This window comes from Dendrobates tinctorius, unplaced genomic scaffold (assembly GCF_039654945.1).
Source record: "Dendrobates tinctorius isolate UK_male_01 unplaced genomic scaffold, ASM3965494v1 ptg000322l, whole genome shotgun sequence".
NCBI lineage: Eukaryota > Metazoa > Chordata > Amphibia > Anura > Dendrobatidae > Dendrobates > Dendrobates tinctorius.
This window is the reverse complement of record NW_027361989.1, coordinates 1,567,597-1,580,054: the sequence shown is the minus strand read 5'-3', so window position 1 is coordinate 1,580,054 and position 12,458 is coordinate 1,567,597. Positions and strand designations below refer to the sequence as shown.

The window sequence follows — 12,458 nt, the reverse complement described above, 5'->3', positions numbered from 1 at the left end:
CCCTAAAATCATGTATCATGTTATCCGAAACAGTCAGAAAACTAGCCCCATATTGGCAGACCCCAGACCTCAGACTATATACTGTGTAAGTTTATAAGCCCCTCCAGTGTCAGGAATAGATAGTATGTGACAATCCCGTATATACCACTCAGGGAACACTTACCTCTCAGAGATAATTTCCATATTCATACTAAATAATGGCACAGATCTCCCAGACATTATGACTGCACATATCCCTAGTCTTTATACCGATATTGCACTCATTCCCTGACAGACCGCAGCATGGCCATTAGTTAGAAGCTGCTAATGATCTTTGGAGCAGGTGAGTTTTCCCTGAGTGGTACATATTGGGCCGTCTGAAGACTGAGTTTAGTCTAGGACAATTTGTCTGCACTACTAATTATCAGCAGTTACATTACCAAACTAAGGTAGTCCCTATAGGAGGAAAACACAAGAATTATACTGTATTATCACATACTATCAATTCCTGACACTGGAGGGGCTTATAAACTTACACAGTATATAGTCTGAGGTCTGGGATCTGCCAATATGTGGCTAGTTTTCTGACTGTTTCGGATAACATGATACAGGATTTTAGTTTTTTTGTCTAGTCTCACTTGAATATAGGTCAATATTAAATAAAGTCTCCTTATGAGTCGTCTTTGGAGAGGACGATGAAACGCATAGAAATGAGAGGCTTGGAGAGTGAGTGTGTATACGTCACCTCACCCTATATACTGAGATGTGGGATATATGTTTTTTCTATTAGTCGCCTATTGACTAACCTTCAGGGGGTGAATTATTGGTATAGTTTTACATTTGGAAGTAATAAAGTTTAATTTTATCTTTTTGTCAGCAAACAAGAGGAATGACAAGAGAAAACCCCTTTAAGATGATGTAATTTTGGTTAAAATGATTCCAACATTCTGAACAAAAAAAGGCTTCTCCCCTATGTGACGTCTCTGATGTTTATTAACAGTTGATTTCCGAGTAAAATATTTCCCACATTAAGAAAATGTAAAAGGTTTCTCCTCTGTGTGACTGCTCTGATGTCTTACAAAATGCTCTTTCCAGTTAAAATATTTCCCACATTCTGAACAGGAAAAAGGCTTCTCCCCTGTGTTTGCTCTCTGGTGACCATCAATATGCGTTTTCCAGATAAAACATTTCCCACATTCTAAACATGAAAAAGGCTTCTCCCCTGTGTGGGTTCTCTGGTGCTTAACTAAATCTGATTTCTGGATAAAACATTTCAAACATTCTGAACAGGAAAAAGGCTTCTCCCCTGTGTGGGTTCTCTGGTGCTTAACTAAATCTGATTTCTGGATAAAACATTTCAAACATTCTGAACAGGAAAAAGGCTTCTCCCCTGTGTGAGTCCTCTGGTGCCTAACCAATTTTGAGTTATGATTAAAACATTTCTCACATTCTGAACATGAAAAAGGCTTCTCCCCTGTGTGAATTCTCTGGTGAGCATCAAGGTCTGATTTCTGAATAAAATATTTCTCACATTCTGAACAGGAAAAAGGCTTCTCCCCTGTGTGAGTCCTCTGGTGCCTAACCAATTTTGAGTTAAGATTAAAACATTTCCCACATTCTGAACATGAAAAAGGCTTCTCTCCTGTGTGAGTTCTCTGGTGAACAACAAGGTCTGATTTCTGATTAAAACATTTCTCACATTCTGAACAGAAAAAAGGCTTCTCCCCTGTGTGAATTCTCTGGTGAGTAACAAGTTCTGATTTCTGTTTAAAACATTTCCTACATTCTGAACATGAAAAAGGCTTCTCTCCTGTGTGAATTCTCTGGTGAACAACAAAGTCTGATTTCTGATTAAAACATTTCTCACATTCTGAACAAGAAAAAGGCTTCTCCCCTGTGTGAGCTCTCTGGTGCCTAACCAATTTTGAGTTAAGATTAAAACACTTCCCACATTCTGAACATGAAAAAGGCTTCTCCCCTGTGTGAGTTATTTGGTGTCTAACAAGATTCCATTTCTGGTTAAAACATTTTCCACATTCTGAACAGGAAAAGGGCTTCTCCCCTGTGTGAGTTCTATGGTGAGTAACAAAACATGATTTCCGTGTAAAATATTTCCCACATTCTGAACATGAAAATGACTTCTTTACTTTAGAAGCAGTTTGTTTTTTAATGCCTCTTTTGTGACTTTGATTTTCCTTTATAATCGGTAATGAGTCAGAAGATGGGACCTGTTTCATAGAATCAAATGACAGATCTTTGCTGTGAATAGATGATGGTATATCTGGAGTAATAGCAATTACTTCAGTTGTATCTTGTAGGATCTCAAGATCATCTGATTTAAAAGTTGAAGATGTCAGCTGTCCCTCTGATCTCCTGGTACACTCATCTGCTAAGATAAAAAAAATATTACTTTTTAATAAAATATCCTTGAGTTTTATATTTTTGAACATTTCTGCTTAGCTTGCCATTTTTGTGGACAGTTTATGTAAAAAAACTTTAATTATTTACCAAGACAATGACAGTTCACAGTCTAATAGAAAACCTTGTTGGATGAACCAGTAGTGTGTGGTGTTCAACTGTTTGTTCATTCTGCCTCCCAAATATCAAATATAAAGAAACCAATCAATGTTATGTAGACGAAAATAATACCAATTCTCATCTCACAAAAAACAAGTCCCCACTCAGGTCCATCATCTGTCAATGGAAAAAGAGGTTCCCACACTATTAGTGGCTCAAAGGCTGTTGAAAAGCAACAAGGTTTCTATAAACCAATCCAGCAAAATCCGCTCTCACTTCGGAGTCTTGCAGTGTGCGCAAACAACATTTAGGATCCCTGTATTTAGCAATATTATAGTGAGAAGAACCCACTTAATTTGCGGTGTCTCCTGGAGCACAATCTGGGCACTATGTGCTGGGTAATAAAATGGCAAATGTGTAATTTTCACTCTCCAACATCCACTGCGTGTTAATTTCCAGAAAGTGGCTGTGGCGTCAAAATATTCACTCCTCCTAAGGATTATAACCCTCAGTGAATTAATTTATAAAATGGAATCACTTTATGGGGATTTCTACTATTCTGGTTTTCTGTCATTTAGTTATATTAGGGCTTCTGCATATGGTGTGTCCAATCTCATCTGGGATCTGTTCCTGCTGCCCAGCTGGAGTAATCTGCTCCCTACTTCAGCCAATTGGAAAGTACCACACCCTACTAAAGCGCAAAGCACATGGCCGGAATCTGCCAGATACAGCGCTGTTCTCCTCTGGTTCAGTCCTCTGTGCTCAGCTTGCGGCTTGTGCATTTGTTTCCTGCTGTGACCGTGGCCCGTTTACTGACTACTCTTGTGTCTTCTGATTCTGTATTCTGTCCTTCTGGTTCTGACCCAGCTACCTGACTATTCTTCTTGCCATCTAACACCACAGAATAGCAGGTAACACCATGGTCCAAGTCAAGGGGTCCCTGTGTAAGTCTAGATTCCATGTGAGGATGTTAAAGGGCGTTAAGCAAGGCAATCCTTGGGATATGGAAAGCAGAGAAGATAGAATCATAGAATCATAGAGTTGGAAGGGACCTCCTGGGCCATCTGGTCCAACCCCCTGCTCAAAGCAGGATTCGCTAAATCATCCCAGTCAGATGTCTGTCCAGCCTCTGTTTGAAGACTTCCATTGAAGGAGAACTCACCACTTCTCGTGGCAGCCTGTTCCACTCATTGATCACTCTAACTATCAAAAAGTTTTTTCTAATATCTAATCTGTGTCTCCTCCCATTCAGTTTCATCCCATTGCTTCTAGTCTTTCCTTGTGCAAATGAGAATAAAGTTGATCCTTCTACAATGTGACAGCCCTTTAGATATTTGTAGACAGCTATTAGAGCCAAGAATGTTCATGGTGGACATCTTTTGAGCTGCCAGGTGACCACGAACAGTGCTCCGAATACATTGTGTCTGCAAACTATTCCAGCTCGATCTGCATTCAAATAGCTAAATGGCGCTCCTTCCCTTCTGAACACTGCCATGTGCCCAGACAGTAGTGTACAAACGTATGTAGGGTATAGTGCGAAGCTGGAAAATAATTTTTAAGATCCATTTTTTTCCTATTTGGCTACCAGCCTCGCTAAAGCTGAAAACTGGGGGCTGGTATTCCCAGGCTAAAAATAGCAGCCTGCAGCTGCCCAGAAAAGACGCATCTATTAGATGCGCCAATTCTGGTGCTTTGCCCGGGTCTTCCCACTTGCCTTATAGTGATGGCAAGTGGGGTTCATATTTGTGGGGTTGATATCACCCTTGTATTGACAGGTGACATCAAGCCCACAGCTTAGTAATGAAGAGGTGTCTAGAAGACACCTCTCCATTACTAATCCTATAGTTATATGGTAAATAAAGACACAGTCAGAATAAAGTCTTTTATTAGAAATAAAACAAAACGCAGTTTTTGTTTTTTACTAAAAAATAACAAACAGAATTCTCACGGTGATCTGCTGTGAAGTGACTTAGCTTGAACTGTGGTGACCTCATCACTGGCTATTTCCCACAGTCCTGAGGTCACTGCAGTTCAGCCTGGCTGGAAACCTCGATGATGTCACTGCTGGTCAATGATGCTGCGCTTGCAGCAGCTCATTCACCAGTGGTTCTCTGCCTGCATGGTTGCATCTTGGCACCGTCCAGGTTGAAAACTAATTATCCCCCAGACATGGATTATGGCGTGGGATAGAGCGACAGACAGATATGGTATATTGTTGTATTTTATTTTTATTACAGGAGAGCGAGGTCTCCGGTGGAAATAGCCGTTAGGTGAGTATAACGGTGTTTGATATTTTTAAATAAAAAAGGAAAACTGTGTTTTGTTTTATTTCTAATAAAAGACTTTATTCTGGCTGTGTCTTTATTTTCCGTGTAACCAGGGCCGGACTGGGAGTGAAATTCAGCCCTGGCATTTGTAAGACCACAGGCCCACGTCTTGTACCCTCTGTAATCTTGCTCTCTAGATAGTCTAATACAGGTCCGCGGCCTACAATCACAACGTTTAGTGTTGTGATCTGCAGGGCTGACAGCCACTGAATTATGGCCACTTTAGATGGGCCAATAATCATGAAATGTGGGATTGTAAGAGCGCGGCTTCCTGATTATCGGCTCATTTCAATAGGTCAGTAATCACCTGATGGAAGGAAAAATGATTATTAGTCACGGCTTAAAAATCCAGGTTCTTGGTGGCACATTGCTCGGGGTAAACAGGACATGCGCTCCTGAGAACAGGACAGTCTACGTGCACAGAACAAATTACCAGTCGCTGTGTGCACAGAGAAGTGCGTCCTCCTGTGTGAACAGGCCGTAGAGGACAATGACTGACGTGTATATGGCTGGTCGGTGGTTGTGGACATGCTGGAGCACAGTAATGACCGGAAAGTCTCAGTCAGACGGCCGTTTCTCACGTCCATGTTCTGTCTGTGGTTTTCATTAGTTCTCTTCCATTATAGTCTATGGTGCTGCTCACAGGCTCATGTTCTTTGAGACTGTGTCTCCCCAAATAAAAATCAGAGACATTTTCATTTTTTATCGTTGTCACAGACACAATCCCCTCCACAAGTCTCTGAACCTGCGCCGATCACAGACCCCACATAGATCGCCCCAGTGCACACTCTGCGCGGATTAACACTGTGATGTACAGGAGAAGATTTTCATTCATTTAGTTTTTTCAAACGTGAAAATCACTAAAGTTCCCGTCTGGGGGCCGCACCCATCACCGGCCCATGTGTAGTGACTCATTAACCAGGTTATCGCTGCCTTGCCTTCCTTATAGAAGCAGCAGAGATTGGACAGATGGCTTTCATGCTGGGATGCCTGTATTTTGTGGCTGCAGAACCAAGGTAAGGGGATGTACACACATCTTTGTCAGGCGGATTGAAGAAGCGCCACAAACCTGCCGCTAAACATGAACTTAGTGCACGGCAATGGAAAACCACATTGCTGTACCCGCTCCGTCTGTTACGTCTTTTATCTGCTTCAGTGCTTGGAAACTGAGGCCATTAATACAAGTAGCACATTCTGTCACCTGCAACTATAATAGAAACTATCGAGAAAAGACGCCGGTGGCACAAAAGACATGGCGCCTTCAGGTAAAAGACTGGAGACACTTTCCTGAAGCAGCTCTGCCCCTGAAATAAAACTGTGTGCACATACCCTAGATACAAACACTAGGCTACAGCACCCTGCAAACGCTGAGTACAAGAATCATTCTAAGGCCGGGGTCACACTAGGGTGTGTGATGCGAGAAACAACACCCGGCACTGCAACCGGCACTTGGACCGGAGTGTGCGGCTACATGGATTTCTAAGGATTTATGAAAAATGTTGTCCCAAGCTTGCGACCTTTTATTTAATTCCAAAGGTGCATAAGGACCCCCTTAATCCACCTGGGAGGCCGATTATTGCAGCTAATGATGGCCTTTGTGAAATAGCGTGTGATATTGTGGATCACTTTTTGAAACCTCTTGTGACACAACTGCCCTCTTTTATTAAAGACACTAACGCAGCTTAGGGTCATTTGGAGAGCATTCAACTTACTGAGGAAACGGTACTTGTCACCGCAGATATGGAGGCATTATATTCTTCTATCGGTCATTCAGACGGATTGAAGGCAGTAGAGAAATATTTGAGTCATAGTAACTTGAATGGAGATATGTCCTCCTTTATCTTGAAACTGTTGAGGTTTATCCTTACTCATAATGCCTTCACTTTCGATGGGAAGATATTTTTGCAGCAAAGAGGAACAGCAATGGGGGCCTCGTGCGCCCCCTCTTATGCAAATTTGTTTATGGGGGCCTGGGAATGATCCATCTTCCAAGGTGAGGAGATCCCTAATGTTGATCGGGTCCACAACTGGATTCGTTATATCAATGATATTTTGTTCATCTGGGAGGGTCCAGTTGTGGACCTTGAGACATTTATGAATGCACTTAATGATAACGATCAAAATATCAGACTCTCTTATAAATTTGGACGAAAGATCGATTTCTTGGATTTATCCATTTCAGTGCTCCCTGATGGAAGTTTGTCTACCACGGTTTTTCGTAAACCAACATCAACTAATTCCTTACTGCATGCGTCCTCCGCTCATCCTAAATCAACAATTCAAGGCATACCAATTGGCTAGTTTCTGTGTATCAGGAGGATTTGTTCGGAAGATCCTCAGTTTGAGGAACAATCCAGTATTCTTAAAAAACGGTTCCAAGATCGAAGATATAATAGAGCCAAAAATACGCCAAGAGAATCACTTCTTCACAAAAATCAGCCCCTGGTGTCGTGTGATGAGGGGGGCAAGCAGGTAAGGTTTATTACCAATTATAACAATTATAACCAATTATAAGGTGGCCGGAATTGAGAGGGATTATTGACAAACACTGGAAAATCCTTCTCACTGATCCCATTCTTAAACAATGCTTGCCAGATGCACCATCTTTTGTGGCAAGAAGGGCCCCCAACCTGCGGGATATATTGGTCCACAGTGCATATGACCCCAAAAGAAAAGAAAAAAATAAGAAAAACTCAGAACGTAAGGTGTTTTTCCCTTGCGGGTTTTGCAAGGGTTGTGCTAATATGAAAAAGGGCTTTAGTTTCTCTAACTTTGACCAGTCTAGAAAATTTGACAGTATGGTCAATATCACCTGTTCATATAAGGGGGTTGTGTATTATGCAGAGTGTCCCTGTGGAAAAATTTGCATAGGTATGCAGTCATGAGCTCAAAGTTCGTGACCGTGAGCACTGTTTAGACATTCAGAAAGCTAAAACAGCCACTGTCATCAGCTCTCTAAAGACCCTTCCTAGGCATTTCAGGAAGTACCATCAATGTAATTCTAGACTGTTTAAGGTGAAGGGGATTGATATGGTGTTATGTGTTATGATGAGTCACCAAAGGAGGAAAAAACAAAATACTAGCTAAGTCCAGAAAAACCAGAGAGGTTGGCAGCTATCGGATTGCAGACCCCTGAACCTATCCACAACAACTAGCAGTAGCCGTGGGGGGTTCCTACGGTGCCCTAGACCCCTCGATCACAGCCGGAGAACTACATAGCCTAAAGACAGAAAGGGAAATCTAAACTGCCCCAGAGCAGACCCCAAAGCAATAGGCAGCCCCCAACATATAATGACGGTGAAGCAAGATGAAAACACTAACACAGATAGAAAGATAGGTTGAGCAAATGATGGGGCCCAAGCTAACTAAATAGGACAGGATAGGAAAGCCGCTGTCTGCCATCCGCAAAAACCCTATCCAAAATGTGCCAACCGACTGATAGGAAAACAGGCCCTGAAGTCGCTAGGCTTCAAAAGACTATATCAGCACTCAGGTATATTCTGAAGACAGAGCAAAAGATCAACAGATCAGAGACAAAAATGGAATTCAGCTCACCCCCGGCCGGGGATGGCAGAACTCCCAAAAAACAAGGCAAAACAAAAACAAAACTGAAGTGTACAAAGCAGAGCAGAAAAACTTAGCTTTGAGACGCAGGAATCAGACTGGTCTCCAAGAATCCAGCAGGATCACCAGCAAGGCAGAAGGGCGTCGGCTGCCTTATATCCAGTTGTCAATTCCAGCCATCCAGTCATCATCTAGCTGCCCAGGTGTTTGGTAATCAGTCTCACTACCTTCCTTCACCAGAGGAGGGAGTTCATCAGACCTCACCAGTGAAGGGAAAAATGAACTCACAACAGGTGACCCTTGGCCCTAGAGGGGGGGGATGTGTCTAAAATACTGGCCAAAAAAGAATGTCAATGGATTTATAGGCTGGGGACCCTCACACCCCAGGGTCTAGATGAAAGCTCTGGCTTTAGCGCTTATCTCTGATAACTTTAGGGGTGGTTACTTTGAGGGTAGGGGGTTTTAATGTGTCAATTAGTTTGTGTGTCTCTCTTTAATTTTATTTATTTTTATGTTTAGTACTCCTGCCTCCACTCCTGTTCATATCGCAGAATGATGTGCATCTTTCCTCAGATGGGATCATGAAGAGGATTTTTTACGATGGGGTTTCGTTGTCCTGCACTAATAGATGGATGGATGCCATTATGGATATGAGATGACCATGAGATCTTTTGTTATGCTGTTTTTGGTTGACACCGCAGCAGTGACGCCTTGTGTGACATTATCATCTCTTGTGCTTTGCACTTGAGTGGTGATGTTGCTGAGTGATACCGCTATGCGATATTAATAATACCATTCTAGTACGGCATTCAAATATTATGTATAGTTTTTGATATTGTCAGGTCAGTTAAATACTATAATCAAAAGTCTGATATTGCTGAGGAATATTATCATGTGATATTAATAACAAATGTATTGGTTAACCCTAGTACAGCGTATAAACGTTATATATACTTTTTTGATATTGACAGGGCATTGGAATATCATAATCAAGTTCATGTTTGCACTAGATATGAATATTTGGACATAGCTCTTTTATCGATTTACTGATTGATACTTTAATTGCACCGTCACTTTATTATAGCTATGTATTCACTAATATGATATGATGGAATTGTGGTCGTGTTATTTCATGCCCACCCATTTGTGGTAGCACGCGTGCGTGGTATACGGGGACGGTGGAAAATGCAAAGCGGTCTGTTCATGAATTAGGTGCGCACATCTCCACATAGGACCTGGCGATGCCTTATCATGTGACCGCAAAGTATTATTCCCATTGGACTCTATGTCCCACGTGATGCAGCGCATGCGTCATAAACACCTCAGTATTGGGATTTGAGCAGGACCTTTGGTGTTCATCGCACGCAGGCGCAGCTGATCATTTGGTATAGTGACTATAGACCTATGCTGCGCAGGCGCCACCACTGATCCCCCACAACGGTACAATTGTTTTCTGCGCAGGCGCCAGTAGAGATCTATTATGGTGGACATAGTGAACGCAGGTTTGCGCAACTTTTAATGATTATGCACACGTGGTACTGGTATATAAATCGGATCTCCCCCTGCCCTGACACGCCTCCCGAAGAAGCAGTGCGAAACGCGCGTTGGGGTCGAGGGACGTCCAGGCATCTCCACCCGCATTTACAGGTATAGAATTGTCTAGCCTTTATTATATTCACCGGCATTAATTTTACCTCAATTGAGGTTCATTTTTGGGATAATTGGATATAGCTGCTTTTATGCAGCAATGAAATGTCATAATACAAATGATGTGGCCAGCAAATGTTTTACCATTGCAAGGTGATGATCTGTAGGATATCAGGTGCATTGTTCTTTTACCCCCTTACTTTTTCTTTGGTGAATTTTGGTGTTTGGTGTTATGTTCCATCACTTTTCCTGTGTATATATTTTTGTGTCTTTTTGTGCAATAAAATATAAATTTTTAACAAGTATACACTATTGTGTGGGGTCAACATTTGTTGTTACCACAAAAGTAATAATATGATTCTGTGGTGTATTATTTATGCATGGATTCATGCTTTTTGCGCCAATTTTGTGATTGTATGGACTTCTAAGGGCCAATGCAGACGGCCATATATATTCCCTGATCTGAGAGAATCGGCCAATTCTACTGTACAGCTGACACTTGGATCAGGATCTGACCCGAGTGTCAGCACAGTGTGGTCCGATTGTCTAGGATGAGAAAATCAGAGAACACTGAGGAAAAGATGGAGAACAAACGCTTCTCCATTATGTCATCGGAGTGCAGTCCGGTGTTTTCCACGCACTCATTGTATTGCATTACTGAGCGTGATCGGAATATCATACGTTAACAATATATAACATATAACGTATGTTCCAACCCCATGGATAGAGACAAACACCTTGGTCGCCTCAGAAAGACCTTTTTGAGTCAGGGCTACCATCCAAGAACAATTGAAAACCAAATTACAAGAGCCACCAGAATATCAAGGAATCACCTGCCACATTACAAAGCTAAAGAAGAGAATAACCGGGAGCCTCTAGTGGTCACCTACAACCCAAATCTGGAGGAGCTAAGGGGAGCGGCACGGAAATTACAACCTTTACTACAAAAAGATGAACGATTACAATCCATGTTTCCAGACCCCCCACTACTGTGTTTTAGGCAGCCCCCTAATCTAAGAAGCGTCATTGTCAGAAGCTCCCTGTCCTCAACAGCTGCAGGAACCTTTCCTTGCAACCAGAAAAAATGTAAAGCCTGTCCATTTATAATAACCACGGGCAAGATAAAGATCCCCACCTCACATCAGGACTACAAGATCCCAGGTACTTTCACCTGCATCACATCTAATGGGGTGTACTTAATTATTTGTACTAAATGTCCAACTGGGGGTCTGTATGTGGGGGAGACCGGGCAAAAACTGAGAATAAGGATGAATTCTCATCGCCACACAATAAGAGAAAAAAGAAGGGATCTACCTGTGGCAAACATTTTTGTATCCCCGGTCATAGCATGATGGACATTAAATTACTTGTATTAAATGGTAACTTCAACTCTCAGAGAGACAGGAGGGTCTGGGAGTATAAATTTGTGACATCTTTTGACACACTCAGTGCAGGAATGAATGTGTCACATGGATTTATGTCTTTTTACATCAATTAAGGAATTTGCTCTTCAGACCTTCTGGGGTCATCACACAACACAGAACTAGACCCCAATCAGAGGGCAATAAAACTTTCACACTCCTTATCTATGAACTCTTCCAATATTTATGTTTATACCTCTCCCATAATGACAATTCTGCTAAATGTCACTTGTCTTATCTATTGCATTATTTCTGTTTTGTTTTGTGTATAAATATGTGATTTTTCAGATGTTGTATTAGTATATCCTGATGAGGAGACCTGAGGAGTCTCAAAAGCTTGCAATGTGTTTCCATCTTTTCAGTTAGCCATTAAAAGGTATCAACCACTGAGGACTCTCAATTCTAAATATTCTTCTATCTACTGGCTAACACGGTACAAAGATATATATCTTTCCTGTATCAAAGTCATTTGAACAGTTTTGGGTGGAGGAGAATGTTGTGGTCTAGAGGCAAAATGGTGATCATGGTAATACGGCCGGACTACACCACCGATAAAGCAGCCACAGCCGGTGACTGAGAGGAATCTGTGACTTCTCTGCATTCAGTGGTTACTACTCACCTGGGTAGTCATATGTGGGAATCTCCTCTTTACACCACTCATCACCCCTCACATATGTCTCTGTAGTATTAATATGGGTCAGATCTTCACCCTGAAACAAATATTGTAAAAGTCACCGACAGATGGAGAAGTCCCATCTATGATCAGCTCTAATCCTGCCATCTCCACCGTTCTCATTACACAAGTATAAAACATATAATACTGGTGGATAAAACAAGACTGAGCACAAGACCTTCACAGCCGTCTACACATCATAGGGGAGATCTCCTGACACCTTCTCTCCATCTACCTGATGATCCTGAGGAGCACTGGTATCTTCTTGTTTCCAGTCCTGTGGAAGAAGAGGACGGGGCCATCTCTCTGGTGTTGTCCTCTTACTGGATA

General features: G+C 42.0%; 1 protein-coding gene across 1 annotated transcript; it reads right to left on the bottom strand.

Moving 5' to 3' along the window:
* Window positions 1-954: 954 nt before the first annotated feature.
* On the bottom strand, window positions 955-12,158 carry LOC141074015 (uncharacterized). Its single transcript, XM_073561529.1, has 2 exons — window positions 12,075-12,158; window positions 955-2,365 (listed from the first exon to the last, which is right to left on the bottom strand). The coding sequence occupies exon 2, from the start codon at window positions 2,214-2,216 to the stop codon at window positions 1,008-1,010; it is 1,209 nt and encodes a 402-aa protein (XP_073417630.1). The 5' UTR covers window positions 2,217-2,365; window positions 12,075-12,158; the 3' UTR covers window positions 955-1,007.
* Window positions 12,159-12,458: the final 300 nt, after the last annotated feature.

What these genes read in the sequence shown, in the direction of transcription:
- LOC141074015 (XM_073561529.1), bottom strand. Translation starts at nt 2,216, where the DNA reads ATGAAACAGGTCCCATCTTCTGACTCATTACCGATTATAAAGGAAAAT.